The following is a 23403-nucleotide window of genomic DNA, read 5'->3' as shown; positions in this document are numbered from 1 at the left end:
GAAGGAGGGGAAGAGCCGGCGCCCCGGAGCGCGGGTCCTACAGACCGCGCCGGCCGGGTCCCGCGGGTTTCAGCCCACGCGCCCGCAGCCTTCAGGCTCCAGACCACGCGGGTGCGGCCCGGGCCCTGGCCGGCCGGGCCCGCGCGAACTGCAGCCTCGGACCTCGGGCTCCTCGCCGCTCCGCTGCAGGGCGCCTGCTGGGCCCCACGGAGCCACCCTCTCCCCTGCCCCAAGTTCTTCCCCGGGGGCCCTGGGCACTGTCGGAACCGGCTCACGGCTGGGTTAGGGTTGGGGCTGGAGCCTGCGGGTTCGGACGCCCAACCCCGGCGGCGACTGAGCTCGCCCGAGGCCGCAGGCCGCAGTGGGCGACGAGGCCCCTTCGGGGCGCACCACGCCCGGGGGCAGATGCTTATTACACACGCTGCGGAGTTCATCCGCCGGGAAACCGGCCAGGCCCGGCGCTGCAGGCCGCAAGCCCAGTCCCCTGCCTTTGAGAGCAGAAACGCATCGCCCACGTCTGCACTGCCAGGCAGCTCGGAGCGCGAGCTCGGGCCGGGGCAGGGCTGGTTGGTGATGGCGGGGAGCGCGGTGGCAGGGAGCGAGGTTGGCCGCGCGATTCCATACACCTCCCAGCCGGCGCGCCGGTGGCCAGAGGACGTTGGGGCACCCCGCATTTGCAGAGGGTCGCCTCATCCCAGAGCCACTTCTCGGGCCTGGCCAAGTCCGGGTCCTCACGCCTCTGCCCGTCCGGTGGCCCGCAGCTCTTCTGAGCATAACTAGTGGGATTTCTTCCAAGACCGAGCTTTTCCTAAAACACTGTCCTGGCCTGTTCCTCTTCTGAACTGTACATACAAGGCAGCTATGCTGGCTAAAGCGCTAAACAGAACAGAGAAGTGGGGGACTCGCCCTCCACGGCGCTTCACCCACTCGCGAGCCAGCACTTGCCCGCCTGTGGATGGTCCACGACCTGCGACCGACTACAGTTCAAGCCCAGTTGGATTCCATGTGATCGCTCTTTCCTTCCTCCCAAAATGTCCTCAAATAAACTTCAAGGGCAAAAGCATAGCAAAATGAAAAACGAAAAACTGTCTTGGGGAACGAGATTATTCTGTTCTGTTATTTTACCTCTTGCCTGTTCCCTTATGGACTTATCATAGCCGGTTTCTAGGCTGGGTGCATTCCGTGAGGTGGGAGGAGATGCGCTCGGTAGTGGAGAGCCACAGAGCCCCACTCTGCCCTGGAAGGCAGCACGCAGGAGCACAGGCAAGCGCTTTTCCAAGTTGGTATATTCGAAAAGATAGTTACACATTCATCAAAAAGGAAGAAGAAAAGACTATCCTGGATATTTTAATAGTAACAGGAACAAAGATGACGCGAACCCCATCAAATGAAACAATGCTATTTTCATTCAATTGATCGCAAAGTGTCTTCGATTAATAACTTGGCACTTATTTAAAAGGTTTAACAGAGGTGGAGCCGAGACATTTTGTACTGACAACACGTCATGAGATAACAGCATCTTCTTTTGTTTAAAATAACTTAATACACTAGAAAAAATATGGCAAATATAAATAATTTTGTTTTCATGGAGAACAAATAGTTACAAAGCTCAACTGTATACCAAAGTTCAGTTAGAAGAGCTTTTCCTCTTTCTTGTAAATTAGAAGGAAAGAAAAAAAAAAAAAAAAAAAAAAAAACCACACACATACACACACAACTAAGAGGCCTGCTAGAGATAGGGATGCAGATTGCTTAGTCCAGCATATCCCGGTTTAAATAGCTACATGAATTGAAACAAACAACAACAAAAAAAGATTACTTGAATAGATACACCTTTGTGAGATAAAATGCAAATGTTGAAAGTCAATCATCAGTTCACACATTATAGCCAAAATAAATTTTGTTTGTGTGTATCAACATATTTTACACAAACCTAGTGTCTGTATCTAGCTGGGTGTTGCTTAAGGTGAATTTGACAGGATAGAGAGGGGGGAAATAAAGCAGTGTCCTCAAACAGGACTTCAGGAAACCAGCAAGAGGGAATACAAGAAAAGGGAACAGAGCAAACTAACACTGATGGAGTGCCTACGAGGTGTCACTGTGTCACGCAGGGTGCATTTGGCCTTCATGTTTTCTTTCTCTTTTCCCCACATTTTCTGCCCGGCTCTATCTTCTTGATACAATTGGAGTGTAACTTTCCCCCTTTTGATTTTTTTCTTTTTCTTTTGCCTCCCCAGAATCAAAGATGGGGCAAAAAAAATTCTATACACTTTATATATATACATATATGTCTATATGTATATGTATAAATTTTCAGACGCTTTTCTACCAAAGATGGAAATGAAGTGAGTGCACATGAGTGAAAGGGCTGGGGAAAGACACCATCAATGGAATACAAGTAACATGCAAACCAGAATTCACTGTCGTGTCCGGACAGTTCTGCCATCGTTTCTCAGGAATCATTGTCTGTGGCATCACTGTATTGTATTAACATCATTTTTCCTTCCTTCGTTTTCATACTGTCTTCCCTCTTCTTGCTCTTCCATACGTGGTGGGTTGAAACTCAAAGCATCTGATTCAAGGTAAAAGGAGGCCCGCCTCTCTTATCAAATTTCTCGTATTAAAGTGAACTTCGCAGAAAAGGTCAGTTTCAAAACCTGTGAACTTCCCAGCTGCGCATTTTATTCATCTTAATTCTTTAAATAAGTATACCTCTTCCTTCTGTTTTTGCCTTCTTAGCCCATTAAAAAAACATACATTTAAGTTGGTAACTCCCTCCCCCCATTCTCTTGAGATTCGTCCAGGTTATTTCCCCTTATTTTTACATGTATAAAATACTTTAATTTTTAAAATTGCTTGCTCCCTTCTTCTCTCTCCGATTTCAGCTTATGCCAAACAGCACTAAGAAGTTCCCGTTCTCTTTTTCGCTCTGGTTTGTCTTTTCTATCTTGTATTTGCTCACTTTTTTATTGTTAACCAGATTCTGTTTCTATGCAAGGGTCCATCGTTGCAGCTTTGCGGTGAGCCACACTCCGCTGTGCCAGCATTCCCTTGTCGGGTCTTTCTCCAGACTCCTGCAAACCAGCTCCTACAAAGCCGACTTGTAGGCCCACGGTCGGTGGGTGCGCAGGAGCCACGGGGCTGGTGCGCCTCATGCGGCCCCGGTCCCGCACAGAGCCCGGCGCTCGGAGTCAGGGATGCAGAGAGACAAGGGGCGGCCAGCGTGGCGGAAGAGGGCGGTGTCGGAGGTCTGCAGGGCAGCGAGGAGCAGCGGGGCGAGGTGGTGCGGGCGCGCTCCTCGCAGGCGCGGTGGCGGTGCTGGCGTCACAGGCCCAGGGCGGCCGCGTGCTTTTTGGCTTTCAGTCTGAGATCCGCGATGCTGGAGTTCTTGCTGGTGGTCTTTGCGGCCGCGGCTGCGGCCACCACCGAAGCAGCAGAGGCCGAGTCCGCGGCCAGCGTGGCCAGCGGCAGTCCGAAGGGCGGCGCCGGGAACATCATATACGGCGCGTGCGCGGCCAGGTGCGGGTGCAGGTGGTGGTGCGCGTGCGCCACGGCGCTGTCCAGCTGCAGCTGCGCCTGAACCTGAAAGGACAAGGGCGTCACGTTGCAATGACTATCCTAGGGTGACAACAGAATAGAAACAGAGCATTAACAGCGTCCGGCTTAGCTAGGAGAGGGTTGGGGTGAGGGGCAGGGAGGGGCGTGCGACTGAGATCTTGTCTGGAGAGTGACTTTCTCAGCCTGTTGCTGAATCTGGGGCACCACATGGGTACTGCAGTGTCCGGGGTCTCCATGATTCACTCCATGTGGGCTCTTCCCTGAGTCCCCGGTTCCCTATCTGCAGATATGAGGCTGCTCCTTGGGGAGTGGGGTGGATGGATGAGCGGGTCACCTATTTATACTGCTACAACATCACCTCTGTTCCACTACTAAAGCCCTGATGTGCCAACAGGCAAGTCACAAAACTTTTATGACACTTAGGGAAATTATTGCACCTTCATCATAATTGACATAATTGCGACTCAGTACTCCTAACTTTTACTACCATAAGAATGACCTGGGAATCTTGTTAAAATGCAGATTCTGAGTCTGCATTGTGGACTCCTAGGTAGTGCTGATACTGCTGGCTTTGGATCTCCAACTTTAAGTAGTACCAATTTCCTCTGGAGTTCCTCCCTCCCTCCTTCTTCAATCATTCTCTCTTGCTTCAAAAGCCCCACAACCAGGTGCCAGAGTCCTGTGGTGCCAAGAGAGCTAAAATCTCCCTAACACTAACTCTCAATAGATGGACACACCCAGGTCCTCCAATCTACGGTGGAGGCGACTAGAGCTAATTCTTGACATCACAGTCTTGCCAAGTAGGGGTCCTGGCTGAGGATGGGGAAGGTCAGGCACTGGTTGGGAAAGGATTTTGCCCTCAGGCTTGGAGAGCGGGGAGTTCAGAGCACTGGGATTTCCCAGGATTAAATCATTGCTGCAGGCTGTCCTTTTAAAATGTAGTCTTAAAGGTTTCTTTATGGCTAAGAAAGGAATTGTAGAGGCTGGGCAGTCCTGGGAAGACCAAGGCTTTCCTCTCCATCAGAGATGAAGCTTTGTTTGCACAGAAGCTTTTAAAAAACAAGTCTAAGTTGGTAGTATTTGTATTTATTTATTTTCCTTCTGCTGGAGACATTTAATGTGACTAAGAGATAGAAAATACCTAGGGAAAAAAGTATTCAGAGAGTTGCCTTAGAAATGCCTCAGGACTAACCCGTGTGTTGGATTTGACAAAATCTTAATCAAAAGGTCTTTCCTCCTCTCCCCAAGTGCAATCTTCAGTGCATTTTGAAAGTATCAGTTAGTAATCTCAGGCCACTGCGGGGTTCCCACAAAAACAGGACTAAGAATTCAGGACTGTGACACTGTACAGGTTGTTAAAGGGGAGTGGGCCCACTATCTCATCCTGATTCTTCAACTGTGTGGACATTAGGTATCAGAGACAAGGGATATTCAATGGTCCAAGCAAACATTCAGGTCTTTTTACATTTAAAAACAGCTTGAAGCGTCTGTACTTGCCTGCTGAAATGGCATCCGTAAAGCACCTACATTGACATAGGGTGCGACCCTACAAGCTTCAAACTGGCTAGCAGCCCCTATGAGGACACCTGAGAAAACAGGGAACAAAACACAACATGGGGTTGACATTTCCAGTGTTGTTCTCCAGGTTTCCAAAGTGCACAAGCTAGAACTGATTCCTTTGGAATTGTACCGTTACCTTTCTAAACTGCTGCCACCATTAAAAGAACTGGAACATACTCCCAAAATTTAGGGCTTTCATTAACTGTCCTTCTCAAATCAAGGACCATCATGGTCTGAAATTTATTTTGTCTTCCCAATAACAATAACCCCCCCCCCCTTTCATTTAGAATAGCAGTTTCTTGTATGAGAACCATACCTTTATGCAGTTGATTTTCTTGTTTTCTACATTTAGCTCTTCGATTTTGAAACCAAACCTACAAGTTGGGGTGGGAATGGGGGAGGAAACACCTAGATGTTATGACTCAAAAATGTTTTAAATTACAAGAGTAAATTACAACAACAGCAAAAACAACAACAAAAAAGAGTAGTGTTTTAGGCAAGGGTTGGGAGATACCATATAAAAGAGCCTCAATTTCCAAAATTAAAAATGTAAGTGAATGATAAAGTAGAAATATATCCTAGACTTTTGCAAGATAAAAACACTTCTTGGTAAATAATTATTAGTCCTGGTTTTATCTTTCCATAGAGTCCCCAAGGCCTAAAACTCACTCTGGTACCTGACACCACAGTGATAATGGGTTTAAATGCTTGCTCAGTTAAGACCTGAGAGGAATGGGCTAAGTAATAGCCTGTAACATTAATTAGCTTCATCCCGAAGAACAACCAAACACTAAAGCAAATAATGGCCTTTTTGGGGATGGATGTTGTAAGGAGGGAGAGGTAATTAGTGTCATAAAGGCCTCACTACAAAGAAGTTTAGAATTTCTCTGCTCCCCTGTGCAGTAGAGGGTAACAAAGTAGCAGAATACTTGTGCCATTATCATGATAATCTAATTTGCTTCTATAGAAAAAGCCCCGGCTTGCATTAAGACAGTAGGGAAGCTTGTAGAAAATAGCTCTAAAACTTAAATGAAAGTATAAAAAAAAAAAAAAATCAAGAGCAACAATAAGGTTCACTCCTTAAGAGAGAGAACACTCCCTGAAAGTGGGTGGGGGGGAGTCAAGTAACTCCTAGGCTCTATTTTCTGGGTATTACCGTCTTTAAAAAACTTGCCAACTTTCAGAAGATGGCAGATTGTTAAAAATTCAAATAAAACTTGCTTTTATGTTCCAGGTCCAATATATACAGCATATTGATTGATTTACAAATTAATGTTTTAAAACCCCATGAAAGGAAAATATTGCTTCAGAGCCTTTTCTGGTATGTGCTTGAAAGCAAGTGCTATAGTCAGTGTAAATCTTCAAATATTTCCCTGCTATGTAGTATAATAGAAGGGTGGATTTCATGCCATGGTGGCATCCTTTATGTAACTCACATGGCCTGAGGCTTCTTGACTCTTTTCCCCTAGAAGAACTGGAATTGAGATAGTATTACTCATAACTGTAATAATTATCATGGTTTTAAGGCAGTATGGAGCCTCTAGAGATCTCCGTATGCAGAGCAAAGCAGGAGAGGCTCAGAAAGGGAGGCCCTGCTGTTGGCGCTGTGATGACCAAGGCTGCCTATTATTACTGTTCTTCAACAGTACGGCTCTGTTTTTTTCCTGATCCTATTACAAGATGCGGGGAAACCCCATAAGAATTGCCCATAGTTTGCTACAGATGGTGGTCTCTGCGCCCAGAGACCCAGGGAGTATCTGTTACAACCATACTTTGTAGCAGCTGCAGATGTTCGAGCCTAAAACTGCTCCATGTGTTCAAATAATGACCATCATTTTCTCCTCTTTTATTATTTGAACGGAAATACAATCTGAAACGTTTGAATTTGTTCCCCATAAAACTGGAAGGATATGTATGTATGTGCGTACGTATATAATTTTCCCCTCTTAAATGCTCCCAAAGCCTACTTTTGCTATTACATTCATCTCAACAACCAATAAAGAAAATCTGCAACTATAACTTCATGGGGCATGGCACTGGCTAGGGTCAGGATTCGGAAATGCCAAGAGTAAGATCTGTGGGTTGTTTTAACATTCTCTTTCGAAGGTTCAGTTTCCTTGCCTTGAATAAGCGAACAAAGGGCGACCAAATGCATTTATTCCTCTACTGTTTCGCACACGGTTTGAGATCGACCGACTGTAAATTTCTACACTTAACAGTTGCTAATTTCCTTTATAGCCTGTACATCTATAAACCTAATTGGCATATCCGCTTGGCAAACCTAGACCCCGGAACAGACCCACTACGAAAACCGACTCGGGCGAGCAAACTACTCGTTGTAACTTTTTTTAAGGCATCCAGAGATAAAACGTTTTCTGTGGGATTTTTTTTTTAAGGCTTATAAAAGTAGGCCCATTAGGATTAAACCACATTAAAGCCGGCGCGAGGCGAGGGGGGTGTGGTTTATAGAAACTCTGGGAGCAAGCCCAGCACAGCTTTCTTCTGTGGGGAACATATGTTGAGATGGGATGGGGGAAGGGGCCATAGGACTAAAATCTACTTTGGAAAATAAGACCTCTAGTACAGACATCCCTCCCTTCTCATCTCTCACCAGACACATGTACACCACCCTCAGTGTGTCCCCCACCTGCCTGTCCCACCCTCGGCCTATTGCTCCGCGCTCCCTGCACTCCCTGGTCCCAACCCAGACCTCGCAGTACACTACCTGCACTCTGGCCTCCGACAGCCCCAGACGCTGGCTCAGTTCCTCGCGCATGAAGGCATCCGGATAGTGGGTCTCGTCAAAAAGCCTCTCCAGCTCATTGAGTTGTTCCAGGGTGAAATTGGTCCGACTTCGCCTCTGCTTGATTTTGGTCTGGCCTTCGTCCTCCATCCCTTTAGCATCCTCTTTGCGATCCTTCAACTCGGGGGGCACTGGAGAGGGCACCACGTACCGAACCACACGTGTGTCCATGCACACATACACCAACACATACACACAGACAAAAACAGCACAGCAAACCCCATTACCAGATTGGTCTCAAAGAGGGGTGGAGGATCCTAACCCCTCGCGGAATCCCTGTCCTGCCCCTCACCCTGCTGGGAGGAAGAGGATACAGGAGACGCACAAAGGTCATGTCCCGGAGGCCTCCAGTGGGCTTACGGCCACCCACCTCCTCCACAAAGTGGCCTCAGCTCACCGCCTCACTCCCCCTCCCTTAGTCCCCTGCCCTCGCACGAAACACCAACTGTGTTCCACTCACCCTCTCTCGCACCCACTCTCCCACGCACTCACAGAAACCAAAGCACCGCACCCGGCCTCACCCAGAGCGCGCTCTGGGTAGAAGGGCGCGGTGAGGCAGAGGCTGGTCTTTCACGCCAGCCATTCCCAGACTGCGGGCCTGTTGTCAGGCCAGCTCTAGCTGCCGCTGGCCCTTTGCCTCCCGCAAACTTGCTGGTCTAATTTCGGAACAATTGGGCGGAAGGGTCACAAAGGCAGAACAAGACCCCGGTGCTGCGATGCGCAGGAAGCCGGCATCCCGCGGTGCTCCGCATTGCCCCAGGGCTGGGGTCAGACCCGGTGGATGGTTCTACCCACAGCCAGGCAGTCCTAGTTCCCCAGCCCGACCCGGGTACCAAGAGCACTGGCGCCCACGCCATGTTGGCGGCCTGGAGGGCTCGCCGACCACGCCGGGCCAGAAGGCAAGAGGCGAAAAACCAGCTTCGGGTGGTCCACGAAACCCACAGCTGCCTCTGTTCTATTCTTCTCCCTAGCCCGTGGAAACACAGACTCGACCCTAAACGCTTAAACCCACAGAGATCAACAGGTTCAAGAGGAACATTCCCGATCCTCGGTTTCTATTGGTTGCTCAAAGCCTTTTCATGCATCCAGCAGCTCGGATGTTTAATAAAATATGCATTTTTTTTTAACTCTGGGTCTGCACACATCCGTTGCTACTTTCCTGTTCTCTTCCTTTAGAAACAGGAGCTCTGCGTGTGAACACAGAGCCACCCCAAGGATGTAAATACATATAGATATATGATATATATATATATAATATGTAGATATATAAATAATACATATAATTTTTAAAAAATTTAGGCCAAAGACAGTGATCAGGGGAGTTGCACCCTAGGGCCGACCTGAATTTTCTCTGTGCGTGAGTCAGACACTAGGGTATTTAAAATACCCAAACAGAGTTTTAGATAGTCCTGACTGTTGCAGTTCTTCCCGCCCCAGAATCCCGATCAACATGAGGGTTAAAAATCGCTTCCAGAAAAGCCTGTCTACACAGATATTAAAACTTGCCCTGAGCTCAGAAATCAACAATCCCAGGAACTGCGCTCACAGAGGCTTCAGACCGAACCTCCCGGTCTAGCACGTTGATGAACCCAAGGCCTGGAGCTATAGACCCACGGGTGGGAGGCAGCGCTGGGTACCCTGACAGTTATCCCATCACCTTCCAAATTAAGGAGGACCTGGTGATGGTTCTGGGAAAAGAACAGCCATAGATCTCAATCCAGCCGAGCATTCTGGATACGATAATCTTAAGTGTTGCCCGCATTTCTGGTTCTCAGATTTCGTTTTGTGGGCATTTGTTCTTCCTCCGGGAAGGAAGTAGATTAACGTTATAGCAAACATTAGAGCCAATTTAATAGGGAAATAATCCCACTGATAGTGCAGTGAAATTTAAACATGAAACATATCATCAGATTCTGCCAAAGGGGTGGGAAGGCTTTGTTATTTCTTCTCATCCATACAGTGGATGCCCCTCAAAGTTTGGGGGCTTCAAAGAGAAGTCTACATTTCAAGTTGATTAATGGAGTTAATATAATTTCTATTTCGCCCCCAAATTTCTACTTAGTGGCCTAAACAGGAACAGACCGTGTTATAAACAACTTAATTGCTTGCTTAAATATGTGATTCTACGCATGCCACATATTTTCTTAATTGGAAAAATATGGCTGTACACCAGTTACTGCAGCACCAAGTGCCAAATTAATTTTATTGTTGAACTCTTTCGAATTGGTACAGGACCCTCCACCATTTAGATAAAGCCATCCCCTAATACTTCACTGGTACCAAAAGACCCCCTATACATACACACAGACACACGCACGCACACAGACACACCCGGAGAACCGGATGATTGGGTGCAGTAAAGGAATTGTGTAAATATAGGAAGAACAACCCCCAAACAGAAACCTCAACGCCTAAGCCGGGAACAGAGCACATAGCCTGGACCTTAGTTCGCTTTGGCTCGGTTCTGCCTTGAAGGCTCAAAGCGAATGGGAAGTTTTGGTTCCCGAGATCCAGAGATTCTGGGTCTCTGCGGAGTTCGAGGGCTCTTAGCCGCAGCTCCAAAGCCGGCAGCTTCCACCCGAGGTCGAAGCCTCGCTCTCTCGCTCAGGCCTCTGGAAGAGGCTCCCGCAAACTCAGTGGAGACGCTAGCCTTAATCGGGCCGCCTGGCCCACCCCCGCCAGCACCCCCTCCCGCAGCCCGGCCCCGCGAACTTCCACGTCCGCGCGCGGGCCGTCCGGGCCGCGGGCCCCTCCTGCAGCTGCCGAAAACATGCATTTCGGTGCAATGGGAGCATCCGGGAAGAGAGGCGCAAACCCCACACCCTCCCCCGCACGAGGACCCCACCCACGGCCGTGCACAACGCTGACTCGCAACCCCACGATCACTCCCGTGCCGGAGCCGGGTCCAGGGCTCTCCCGCCAGCCGCCCCTCCCCGCTGGGCCTCGGGGTCCTCTCCCGCCCGAGCCGCGTCGGGAAGGCGGGAAGGGGAACCGCGGCCGGGGTCAGGCCGTTACCCTCGGTGAGCCGCGGGCTGCCGGGCTCCCTGCTCCTCTCCGCGGCGCCCATGTCCAGCTCCCGGACGGGGGAGCGCCCTCCTCCAGCTCCTCCGCCTGCTCCTCCTCCTCCCGCGCCTCCTCCGCCTCCTCCGCCTCCGCCTCCGCCTCCTCCGCCGCCGCCTCCGCCGGCCGCCCGGACTGCCGGGCTGCTGCGGTCCTCACGGCCCGGCTCGCCGCCGCCCGCCGGCTCCTTGGCCCCGCGCAGCGGGCCGCTCTCCAGCACCTCCCGGTACGTGATGGCCTCCTTCTTCTCCTTCACTTTCTGGTCGAAAGACTTGGAGACGAACGCCGTAAGTTCCTCCATCGCCGCCGCCGGGCAGCCCCGCGCTCGACCGCTCCCTGCCGAGCCCCGCTCTTTTTTTCCTCCTCCTTTTTTTACTGCTCCAGCCCCCCCAATAATAACACATCAATGGGGCAGGGGTGGGGGAGGAGAGGGAGGAGGAGGAGGAAGAAGAAGAAGAGAAGAGAGAAGAAAGAGGAGGAGAAGTAGAAGGAGAACAGAAGTGAGAAGAGGAGGAGGCCCGGAGGACGCGGAGGAGGGGAGGAGGAGGAGAGAGGGCGGGGGCGCCGCGGGGAAATGCGAACTGATGCTTCCCCGCCGGAGCGCGCTTGTTCGATGTTAAGATCTTTGACAATTCTTCCTGCCGAGAGTTCAGATCTGATAGCGACGCTGCGCTTGAAGTCTCACTATTTATACTTCCTAAAGGCGGCCCCTTGTTCTGAGTAAATTACCTCCCCGCGCAACTCCGGGCGAGCCCCTTCCCGGGTAGCAGCCGCGCCGCTACCTGGGGCGGGGGGCGCCAGGGATGAGAGGGAGAGATGGAGAGGGGGAGAGAGGTGGAGAGAGAGAGAGAGAGAAAGAGACAGAGAGAGGGAGGGAGACAGAGAGAGAGAGAAAGAGAGAGAGAGAGAGAGAGAGATAGAGAGAGAGAGAGAGATAGAGAGAGAGAGATGGAGAGAGAGAGACAGAGGTGGGGAGAGAGAGAGAGAGAGAGAGAGAGAGAGAGAGAGAGAGAGAGAGAGAGAGAGAGAGAGAGGGAGGGAGGGAGGGAGAGGGAGAGGGAGAGGGAGAGGTGGATGATTGAGCTTGGAGTCCGGGCGGGCTGGAGAGGGAGGGCAGCGAAGGGGACCACAGGGGGCGGGGAGAGGAGGCAGGTCCCCGGCGGTCCGGGTTTTCAGAGCGCTCCGGCCGCCTGTGCTTTTGGCCATTAATCCAGGATTGACAAGAATCCCTAATTAATTTAATTAGGCGTGGATTTTGCGTTGATGTCACGACTTAGTTAAACACTGGGGAGCGGGATGGACTCCGCGGGGGCGGGGCTAAGAGGAGACCGACAAGTGCGCGGCCGCAGGAGTCGGTCGGTGTCTGCACCGGGTGTTGGACCCCGCAGCCGGGTCCGCGCTGGGGTGCTGCGCGCAAGCTCGGCCTCTCCTTGCTGACCCCTGGTCTCTGCCCTGCACCCCAGTCCCGCACCCCTCGATCTGCCCTGGGTCCGGCAGATCCACCGCACGGCGTCAGGCATCGTCCCGGCCTCACATGCCTGCCCCCGAGTCAGGGTTCTCTGCAGCTGCTCGACCCGTACACCTCCTTTTAGGGGTTTCCCGGCCCGCAGCCAGGCTGAACCTGGCTCCTCACCAAGCTCCTCGCCCGGGTCGATGTCATTCACCCTACGACCCGCGTCCTCTCTGGGCAGATCCCGCTTGAAGGGCCCGGTCGATTTAACATGTTTCCTGAGCAGCTGTTCCCTGACAGATCCCATTTTAAAGTGTTTCCTTAGCGCCTGGTCAAGGACAGTTCGACTTCGTTTTCTCTCTGAGGTCCCGGGACTCAACTTTCTCCCTTACGACTCCTTGCACCAGAACCCCTCCCACAAAGAACGACACGGCTCTTTTTTCGCATCCTAGGAAACATTCTAGTTGTTTTCCTGATTTTGAAAAACAACCACATTAAGTTTGAGCCTCGCTACTTTTGTTTATCGTGGACTGTTCAAAAAGAGATGCTCCTGGAAAAAAAGACTCTCTCTCTCTCTCTCTCTCTCTCTCTCTCTCTCTCTCTCTCTCTCTCTTTTCTCTTACTCGGATAGATTTTAAATTCTAAAAACTATATTTTGGGGCCGTTTTCATGGAGATCATTTTTTATATGGAAGGAATATCTATATTCCTGAGTCATTTGTCTGTATTGCGCAGGACAAGGCTTGCTGTACAAATGCTGTACATATCCACTAAAGAATATGTACACAGGAAAGTTACATTTACTTGAATGTGTAACAAACATGCCTCTTTAAGTTCTGCTTCGGCGACGTTTTCAAGTACACCAAATATTAATACAGTCTTTCTGGTGCTGGAAATAATTGTTCATTATCTTGGATCTAATACTACTAATAATAAAAATAAAAGCAATTACACATTAATATGCATATATTCTACCCATTGCTTAAAGAAACAAAATGAACTTAGTTGATAATTTGAGAAGTTCCATCAAAACAACCTGAAACATTTATTGAAAGAAAACACTATTATAATTTGATATATAAGGGTTTCTCAAATATATGTAATCAGAGACTATACATAAGTTTGTTACCACAGTAACACTCAGATTAAAATGTTCATATTTGGTGAATTAAGGAGGATGAAAATCATGCATTTTAGAAATAGATTTTAGGTTTTAATGAATTGTATGAGCATTTGCTTTTGTTATTCCAGAAGAGTCTCAGATTCTCAACCTTTCCAAAGTTATATGAATTTAGAAACAATTTCACATTGAGTCTTGGTCTACTATCTGTAACAATATCAATTTTTATATTTTCAGAGAGGAATAATCATAAAACTGTAATCATTTGTGAAACTCAGTTTTTAGGATTATTGAGCATAATGACCAGTAATGGACTCAGCTAAATGGATATGATGTTTCAAGAGCTCTCAAGTGAAGGTGTTAAATACATACTCACAAACAGCTCCGAAATAACTTCTATTGGCAGTCTGATAAAGGATCCGGAGACCCTGCAGCTACTTCTTTGTCCTTTTAAGTAGATGACTTTTGAGTCTGAACTCATATTCCATCTACTGAGCATGAGGGAAAGTTGACACTTTAAATGTAAACAGAGAAGGCTCAGACACAACTGCTGTTTAATTCAAACCAATAGGTTTCCCATGATGACAGTTTTTTGGTTCATTTTAAGTTAGAAATGGTAAAGCTGACATAGAGTGATGAGACGTCTGCAGTATCTGAGCACAGTTTCTTACCAGCCTAAATGAAGTTTAATTTTTTAAAATCCAAGGTTTTACAATCATGTATTAATACATGCAATGAAGTTCTTATGAGGTTATTCACTGAACAGCAAACACTTTCTGGAGGCAGGGTTTTTAAAAAAATCATTGAGGTTGAAGTTTAGCTGACAGATATACAGACTCCAATAAAATTCTGAACCTCAAGGATTCCCCCAGATCTTGAATTATTTAGAATAAATATGTTGTGTTGCAGATAAGTTTTTACTGCCACACTACACATTTATAAGTTTTAACTGGCTAATTACAGTACAGTTATTTATGAGAAATGAATGTGTTGTGGAGGTGATTTTCACCATCTGATATCTGCAGAAAATTGTTAGCTTGATTATGTTGCAATGAATTGGTTCTCATAGTTGCCCCAAAGCAAGGCTAACAGTTGATGTGCCTCATTAGCTTTGCTTACTTACAGTAAATAAAAAATAATTCTCATACAAGGACAAGCAAGTAACATAGAATGAGTAATAGAAAATGCTAGATTGCTTCAATTTCTATTGATTTAAATTCTAGAATCTCCAAAACAAACTTCCTCTTCCCGCATCGGGCAGATTTGCCCTATTCCCCCACCAACCAGCTACTTTAATCTTAGAAACTAATTCGCGCCCACCCTGTGAGTGCCTTCACCTTCAGGGCAGAAGGAACATCGACTTTTAATGTATTTTTGCAAATAAATCATTGCAATTTAATCACACGCGACTCTATACAGGCACACTCCCATGATTTATTATTGCTGGGCGAGTTCCCCCCTCCCCCAGCAGGAGATGACCAATTTTAGTACGTGTAGGCGTCTTAACATAACTTTCTACGAAGCCGATTTGTTTCCTGATTATCTGTGACGATAACGGCAATCACTCAGGCGATTACATTCTCCAGTCCCACCTTTATTGCTTTTGGGAACAAGAAAATCCAATTATACAGGCAAGCAAAAGAAACACTAAACAAAAAATTGGCGTGGTGACAATCGACTCCCTCGACGTTCCCACCGCTGGCAGCCTGCATCGATGCACTCGACAGATCGGCTGCCGCTGCCTGGCGCGGGAACCCGGAAGGCGCTGCGCTTGAACTGCGGCGAGTTCCGAGGCCGCCGGCCGCGCGGGGTCTGAGGAGGTCTCCGGGCCGGTTTGCCGCGGCAGGGGCGGTTCCCAAGCCCCGACCCAGGTGATGCCGGCGCTCCGGGCGCGGAGGCGGCGCCCGCGGCCTGCTGGGGCGTGAGGCTGCACGGGGCCTGGCGCGGCCGGGGCGGGAGGGAGGCCGGGGGAGCGGAGGCCGGGACCCGGAGGAAGGCCGGGCGGGGAGCGGAGGCCGGGACCTGGAGGAAGGCCGGGAGGGGAGCGGAGGTCGGGCGGGTGCGGCGGTCCGCCTCGGGAGGCAGAGGCCGCTTGCAGAGGCCGTCCCGCCCCCCTTTCTCCAGTCTCGGCCTCCTGCCCCCTCACCACCTCCTCCTGCCCTGGCCTCCGGCCGACCTTCTGCGAGGCGAAGGGACACGCGCGCCCCTGGAAGCGGGCGACTCTGAGCTGGGACCACGTGACAGCCACGCTGCCCTTGAACTGCTGCTTTTGTGGGAAGTAGTGGTGTCCACAGAGCATGTCGCCTGGTCTTTAGTCCAGGTTTCTCTTCACGTAACTTCTCGCTCAGACTCAGCCTTTGTTTATTACTATTTTTTGGTACCGGGATTGAACGCAGGGGTGCTTAACCACTGAGCCACATCTCCTGCCATTTTAATATTTTATTTTGAGACAGGGTCTCGCCAAGCTGCCAAGGCTGGCCTCGAACTTGTGAACCTCCTGCCTCAGCCTCCCGATGTACTGGGATGCCAGGGGTGCATCACTGCGCAGGGCTAGACGTTGTATCTTTAAACACACACCGGAACCCTAAGGAAGAAATGTTTTAGCATTTCCAGAATAAGCAGTAACCCAGTTGTGTTCCACTTAATCAGGGAGTAGGTAGTTAGATTCAAATGTCTATTGCTGTCACAGGGAAGTATTCGAGCTGTCATCTTTGAACTTAGATGTGAAGGCTCCAAGTGAAGGATTGGAGCAGATGTGACAGGTGTAACCTTGTGGGGAAACGAGGTATCCTTTGAGAGCCTCTCTAGTCTTAAAGTGTATAAATATTCACTTTCTTTGCAGGCAGAGGAGATATCGTGCTAAGTGGTAGCGCTTTATTACTGTGTTTTGTTCAATAAGAGGGCTAAAATGTCTGAAACTGAAAGAGACAAAGGCACCTGGCACCTGTCTGTTAACTGGCCTCCTCTAGTCCCAGAGTACTCTATGCTGGGCTGTTACAAAGTGGAGAACTTCTGCAATAGGAACGTTGGGGTGGATTTATAAGCATATTTTCTGCTTTCATTTTCGAACCATTGGAAGGGAATTCCTTTAAACAAAGCAAAACAAATGTACTAATCTAGAAATTTTTCCTTGCAATAGGAGGAGGGCTTGGGCAGCATTTCTCTTGAAGGTTTGCATTGTTCTGCCCCAATTTTACTCTGAAATGTTCCTGCTTTTTCCTGGTTCTGCACTTGTTTGTGAGCTTCTTTGTATGCTAGTTTTATCCCATTTTCACTTTTTGTTTTTAAACCTCTTTGAGATGCATTGATTTCCCTCTGAGATGACTGGTCTTTTTCCTTTCTCTATTTTTGTATTATGGTATATCCAGGATCAAAGATTATGGCTTGAGGGCTGGGGTTGTGGCTCAGTGGTAGAGCACTTGCCTTGCATGTGTGAGGTACTGGGTTTGATTCTCAGCACCATGTATAAATAAATGAATAAAATAAAGGTCCATTAACAACTAAATAAAATTTTTAAAAATTATGGCTTGACATAATAATGCATGTGTAGTGGAGAAGGACCTAAACTTTTGTTCTCTCAAACTGATTGCCTGTTTTCTGAAAAAGATAACTGCTTCTTTTGTACCCTTATTAACAATAGGACCATATTTTTGTAACAGCACCTTGATCTTGGACTTCTGAGTCTCCAGAACTAATTTTCTATCATTTATTTATTCAGCTTTTCAGTTCTCTCTGATTTATTTATGTTTTTTGGTGGTACTGGGAATTAAACCCAGGCCTTGACATATGGTGAACAACTGAGCTACATTCTCAACTCCTTAATTTTTTTTTTTTTTAAATTTTTGAGAGAGGGTCTTGCTAAGTTGCCTAGACTGATCTTGGATTTGTGATCTGGAATTATAGGTGTGTGCCACCAGGCCCACCAGCTAGGTGTCTTTTCTTGAATGACCATGTCTAGGTTTCACATTTTCACTCACAACTTTATGATAAGATATTTGTAAACTGTTGGCCAAGGTGATTTTGTAAGTTGTTCTTTGGTCATGACTTGCTACAACTTCATTTCTGTAGTGGGAGTAGTTGGGTGAGATTTGCAACCATGAGGCTAAAACTAGGAAGAACCAGAGTGAGAGCTGTACGAGTTCTGTCCCTGGTTTTTTTTCTCCACTTACAGACTGAAATTGTCAGCTGGTGGAACTGCTGAAAATCTGCGATCAGTTGCTCCTTGCCTTTACCATAAAGAGCTGTTAATGGGTCTCTCATGCATTGCACCTCACCAGTGGAGTTACATATCAAGAGTTCTTCCTCGCTAGGACTGTGAAGTCGATCACTTTGACATGAATGAGCAAGAATATTCAATTCTGTGCCAATGATATGGGAAGCTAAGAGTAAGTGTGTATTTAGAGTCTGACTAGGAACCCAGTACCTGTCATTTATAAAGACCATTTTGGGATCCACCACAAACTTGTTCCCTTTCTTTTCTGAATAAGTGAAGTTAGCTATAATTTCTGTCCTTGTAAGCTTTTTTTCTCTTACTGAGCTTCATTATACTCTAGTGTAATTTCTCTGAAATACAAATGTGCCACTTGAACAAGGACTTGTAGTTGTGTGACAGTGGAATTTCATCCAGTGTGTGTTTTGTTCCTCTAAGGAAGTTTCTTTGTATCTTTCATTAATTTTTCTGGGTTAAAGGTAGTCACCCTATCTCTGCTATGGACAAGCCACTGAGCTACATAGTTTGTAATTAGAACAGATAAATCTAACTTACCTTCTCTTGACTTTTTTTTGTCATCAGCAAGATAATTTAGCTGGATGCTTTTCTTTATTTTCTGCTTCATGTCTTACGCAGGGACTTAATAAGAAGGATGAAATGGAGACTGTGATGATTGTAGGTGACTTAGAACAGTTGTTCTCAAACTTTTTAGGATACTTTAGCATTCTTAAAAATTGTTGAGAATTTCAGGAAGTTTTATTTATTTGGTAATATCTGTAAACATGTACTTTATTAGTAATTAAAAGAAATTTTTGAAATGTTTATGAATCAATAAACCCATTGCATTATAACATTCAATATGAAAAATAACTATTTTCAAGAAAACATAGTAAGAAAAATATTATTTTTTGTTTCTGCAATCTGTAGTGTCTGGCTTCATAGAAGACAGCTGGATTATTCTGTCTGCTTCAGCATTCAGTCTGTTGAGATAAGTTGCTTTGGTTGAAGTTTATGAAGAAAATCCTGCCTCACACATACAGGTAGTCGGAGGAGATAAGTGTTTTCATAGCCTTTTCAGATAACTACTTTTTTTGATACTACCACAAAACTTGACACATGGTTGGCTGTAAGGTGGCATTTGAAACAGCAGTGAACTTTTCTTACTCTGGGATGTTAACCTTTATGGTCTGTCTTGCACTGTGAATGAATCTTACCTGTGCATGCTGTTGTGACAGGAACTGGTAGTTAGAAGATACCGATTGACTGAGTTAGGTGTGTCTTGCAAACGTTGACACCCTTTCTTGTATATCATACTTAACGTGACTGTGAATCTCACAAGAGGAATCTAATCTGGAGAGCCTTCATTCTCGTGGAGGCAGATATAAGTTATCTAAAATTCATAATTTTGCTTGAGATTGTGAATTTAATTATTGGCAATAAATACTGTTATTTTCCTTAAAGTGTTCAGTCATTTTGAGGAAAATGTTTGCCAAACACTCAAGCCTGAATAATCAGAATTTATCAGTTCTTTAACAAAATAGTTAAAGATAAATAAAAGCAGCTAGTTGGGCTTACAATAAAGATGCCTAAGTATCCCTTCTTGAAACAGTTACCATTCTTCAAGGTATGCCAAAAATTGATTGTATTTCCCATTTCATCAAAGTATATGAAAAAGATGTATACTCTGGGATTACATGTGATAAAATCAACCATTTTTACTCCTTCACTAGGGACATTCTTGATTGGAATTGCCCCACCTTTCCTTTCCTTTCCTTCTTACTGGAACTGTGTGGCAGTGAATGAACTGTGCCTTTGTTTGTGCCAAGATGTCAGTAATTTTGTTCATCAAACTTTACTTTCGTGTAAAAGTCAGCACAGTGTTAAAATGAAAACAGCTTTGGCCTCTTGGACCCCGAAAGGATTGTGAGAACATCCAGGGTTCTTCAGGCCCCATTTTGAGAGTTGCTGGTCCCTTAGAACATGAGCCCTTTGAAGGCACAGACTGGGTCTCTTGCTTACTGATGTGTCCCTTACACCTAAGTCTGCCATCTTCCTGGATGGTTTCCCATCTTCAGTGTTAGGTCACTTGTATTCTGAGTCTGCATTGTCTTTGTTTAGTTTACCTTCTCCTTTTGGTAGAGCATACTGGTTGAGTAATTTCCTGAAGAAAGGTGTAATTTTGAGACTTTGCGTGTCTAAAAATGCCTTGTAAACTCATACTGGTCCAATAAGTGACTAGATAAAGATTCTAGGTTAAAACTCATTTTCTTTCATTATTTTGGCAAGTTTCCATTGTTTCCTTTGTTGCTGTTAAAAGCCCAATGCCTTTTATTATGTCCCCCCAACTATTTTTCTCTTTGGAAATTTCTGGTATCTTCTTTGTTTCCTGGTGTCTGAATTTTCTTTTTCTTTATTTGGTGCTGGAGAGTGAACCCAGGGCCTCATGCATACTAAACAAGCCCTCTACCACTGAGCCACACTCAGCTTGGTGTATGAATTTTTTATAAGATATGCTTTGTGTATGTCTTTTTGAAAAATTCATTGTTCCAGGGACTTAGGGCAGTGCATGTCTCTCAGTTCTGGAAATTCTTTGGATTTAATTTTTGGATAGTCTCTTTTCCCTGTTCTTTTTTAGGGAATGCATATCAGTTGGGTATTGGACCTCTTAGGTTGACCCTCTTTTACCTCCATGTATATCATTTAAATTTCAAGCTCTCTCCTGTTCTGTGCATGTTCTGCTTTCTGCCTATTTTTGTTCACAGGATCATCTTATATGTTTCTGAGGATATTGATAGTAATTTTTGTTCTTGAAGTTTTTTGTGTGTATGTTTTCAGTTTAGTCTGAATTGTGTTGTTATTCCCCCCCCCCCCGCCCCCCCTTTGGTACTAGGGATTGAACCCAGGGTTGCTTAATCACTGAGCCACATTCCCAGCCCTTTATTTTTTGTTTTCAAGACAGGGTCTTGCTAAGTTGCTGAGACTGGCTTTGAACTTGCAATCCTCCTGTCTCAGCCTCGTGAACCACTGGGATTATAGGCACGTGCCATGGCGCCCAGCTTATTTCTTGTGTTTTATTTATTTTTTATTTTTGGTGCTGGGGATTGAACTTGGGCCTTGTGCACACTACCTATGCTTTCTACCATCAAGCTCTACTGCCGGCCTTTGTCTTTTATCCTAATGACTTTTCTTACTTGTGTGGTTATCTTTTGTTGTATATTTACTGTAAAGTTACAGAAAACGAGTTTACAGAAAAACGCCGAAGGTGTGGACTTGACATCTGTGGGCTGTTACAGAGTTGTTGAATGGGGGCTTGGTATTTTCTTTAGGGGACCCTCATGCACTTACATACCTTGAACCAGGTTGCTGAGTCTTTGCAGAAAAGAACCTCTAGTTTTGCTCCCAGGATGCCCTGCTTCAGGGTTCTCGTACAGGCTGCAGAGGGCTGTGGCTTTTACCATCAGGTGCAGGTTTCACTACCTGTAACTTTTTTAGTTTGGCATCATTCTGACCTTTTTACTGAGTCCTTGGACCTCCTGCTACATGGCCCCCTTCAAAAAGCAACAAACAAAAAACAAACAAAATCTTCCTCTTCTGCTGGGGTGTGGGGAAGAGAAGTCACCTGGCTGGGTAGAAAAGGGGAAGAAATCTAGGGAACTATTTCTCTTACAGAAATTGAGTCAGTTCCCCTATTTTTAGCTTCATGACTCATTGTGCCTGCTGGGGTATATGGTGTCTCAAATTCCCATTCTTTCTGAGTCTTCCTATTGACTTTTTTCTTGGAATTGTCTGCAGTTGCTTGGTTCTTGATTCTCCATCTGTTTTTCATTTGCTGAAAATTTGTTGACATATCTTGTCTACTGTTGCTGTTGTTTTCTCTTCTAGTATCTTTATGCTTGTGAATTTATACTTTTTATTTATTTAGTCTTCTTCCAGTTGTTTTTTAAAGCAAGGTAGTAGAGGGCAATACAATGTTATCTTAAACAGTTATACATGAGTAAAGAAAATTCTCAAGTTCCTAAAGGTGAAAACAAAACAAAAAAAAAGGAAAGGTAAAGCCAAGAAGTAGGAAAACTTAGATTATTATTGCCACTTAATGGTGGTAGTAATAATGGTTGATTTTTAAAAATATATACATATATACATGGGTATGTAGATATTATATGTGTAATGTATGTATGGATATATATGTATAAATGGATATATATACATTTAAATATATGTAGATGTGTACTCGCTGGGTGTGGAGGTGCACGCCTGTAATACCAGTGTCTCCGAGGCTGAGGCAGGAGGATTGCAAGTTCTAGGCCAGTCCTGGCAATTTAGTGAGATTCTCAACAACTTAGTGAGACCCCGTCTCAAAAAAGAAAAACAGGACTGGAGATGTGGAGATGTAGCTTAGTGGTAAGGTGCTCCTGGTTTTAATCCCTACTAAAAAAGAAAAGAAGTAGATATATACTTTATGTATATATGTACATATTTATGTTGCATATATGTATAATTTCATAATCATATTATTTTAGAGCTGGAAAGGATCACAGTGACCTCTTACCCAAATCAGTGTCATGTTTCAGTGAGGAAACTGGCTTAAGTATATTAGTAACTGAAAATTTCAAAATCAAGTTTCCTCAATGTTTTTTAAAAAACTTTTAGACCTAGATTAACTTGAGGTTCAGAACTATATTTAAAACCCTTAATTGTGGCTCTAAGTAAATAGATTAAAGTTTTGAATTAGTCCTAACAAGTAATTGGTATTGCACTGCCATCTTGGAGGGCTGGCTTACCTGAACCACATCCTCAGCCCTTTTTATTTTTTATTTTTGAGACAGAGTCTAAGTTGCTGAGGATGGCTTTGAACTTGCAATTCTGTTGGGATTATAGGCACTGGCTGGATCCTGCTTTTTTATGACTTGATAGCTAATAGCTATTTAAATAAAAAAATAGTATTGTTCATGAGAATCTAGAGTTTGACTTTAAATTAAGACAGGTAAACTACTTATTAGCTAAGTTAATTACTAAATATAAAATTTTAGGTTCTAATTTTGTTTTTTCTCTGTATACAAAATATACAAATATTACTTTAACTACATAGCAATAAATTTCAAAAAAGAAAAACATGAACTATTTTGTCACTTAAATATTATCAATTTAATTCTTATTCTTATGTACATTTTCTTTTAGTCCACATGTATGTAATAATGCAAATCTTCGTGAATATATCTTTCTCTGAAATATCTTCCAGATATATATCCAAAGGTACAGTCTGGCTATCAAACAGGCATCAACAGTTTCAAGGCTTTTTATAAATTGTTTGATAACTTTCTGAAAGATTGACACCGTTGCTGTATCTGGGCACTAGCCGTGTGTGAAGAGCTGACTGCCCTAGCAGTAGCCGCACCAGCATTGGCCTGTCAGTAGATGTTTCCTTTCAGATTTCACAAGTGAAATGAGGACAGTGCAGTGCTGATGACTGGTGAGGTCTTCTCCATTTAACAATTTAGAATTCTCAGGAAACATGTAACTGTAAGGTACTCAAGTATCTTGTCTTTAGGCAAGGTAAAAAGTAGAGAGTAGGTGGTCCGTTACCAAACAATGTCATTAATGATAAGTGCAATTTAAAATATCAGAAAATTGATACAATGAATT

The 23403-nt window shown here is 45.6% G+C and overlaps 2 protein-coding genes across 5 annotated transcripts in view; one reads left to right on the top strand and one right to left on the bottom strand.

The window, feature by feature from the left end:
• Positions 1 to 1331: 1331 nt before the first annotated feature.
• On the bottom strand, positions 1332 to 11807 carry SHOX2 (SHOX homeobox 2). Of its 2 annotated transcripts, none has more exons than XM_079100404.1 (5): positions 10937 to 11807; positions 7844 to 8052; positions 5435 to 5492; positions 5056 to 5144; positions 1332 to 3618 (listed from the first exon to the last, which is right to left on the bottom strand). In XM_079100404.1, the coding sequence occupies exons 1-5, from the start codon at positions 11280 to 11282 to the stop codon at positions 3325 to 3327; spliced, it is 996 nt and encodes a 331-aa protein (XP_078956530.1). In that variant the 5' UTR covers positions 11283 to 11807; the 3' UTR covers positions 1332 to 3324. The 2 variants fall into 2 exon arrangements, with proteins under 2 accessions (XP_078956530.1, XP_078956531.1); XM_079100405.1 differs by having other exon boundaries at positions 1332 to 3582; positions 10937 to 11805.
• RSRC1 (arginine and serine rich coiled-coil 1) overlaps positions 11086 to 23403 on the top strand; it is a 362234-nt gene continuing 349916 nt past the window's right edge. The window contains exon 1 of one of the 3 annotated variants that reach the window (XM_079100402.1): positions 11086 to 11207. The gene's annotated coding sequence lies outside the window, so the exon portion shown is untranslated. Of the gene's footprint in view, positions 11208 to 15268; positions 15422 to 15849; positions 15871 to 23403 lie in introns of those variants that run through there. The other 2 variants (XM_079100401.1, XM_079100403.1) reach the window with 2 other exon arrangements.

This window comes from Sciurus vulgaris (genome assembly GCF_902686455.1).
Source record: "Sciurus vulgaris genome assembly, chromosome: 10".
In the NCBI taxonomy this organism is placed as follows: domain Eukaryota; kingdom Metazoa; phylum Chordata; class Mammalia; order Rodentia; family Sciuridae; genus Sciurus; species Sciurus vulgaris.
The sequence above is the reverse complement of the archived record's forward strand: the minus strand, read 5'-3'. Positions and strand labels throughout refer to the sequence as shown.

What these genes read in the sequence shown, in the direction of transcription:
- SHOX2 (XM_079100404.1), bottom strand. Translation starts at nt 11,282, where the DNA reads ATGGAGGAACTTACGGCGTTCGTCTCCAAGTCTTTCGACCAGAAAGTG. An exon ending in TGTCGGAGGCCAGAGTGCAG is followed by an intron (nt 5,493 to 7,843) that starts GTAGTGTACTGC and finishes CCCAACTTGTAG; the next exon opens with GTTTGGTTTCAAAATCGAAG. An exon ending in AGAAAATCAACTGCATAAAG is followed by an intron (nt 5,145 to 5,434) that starts GTATGGTTCTCA and finishes CTGTTTTCTCAG; the next exon opens with GTGTCCTCATAGGGGCTGCT.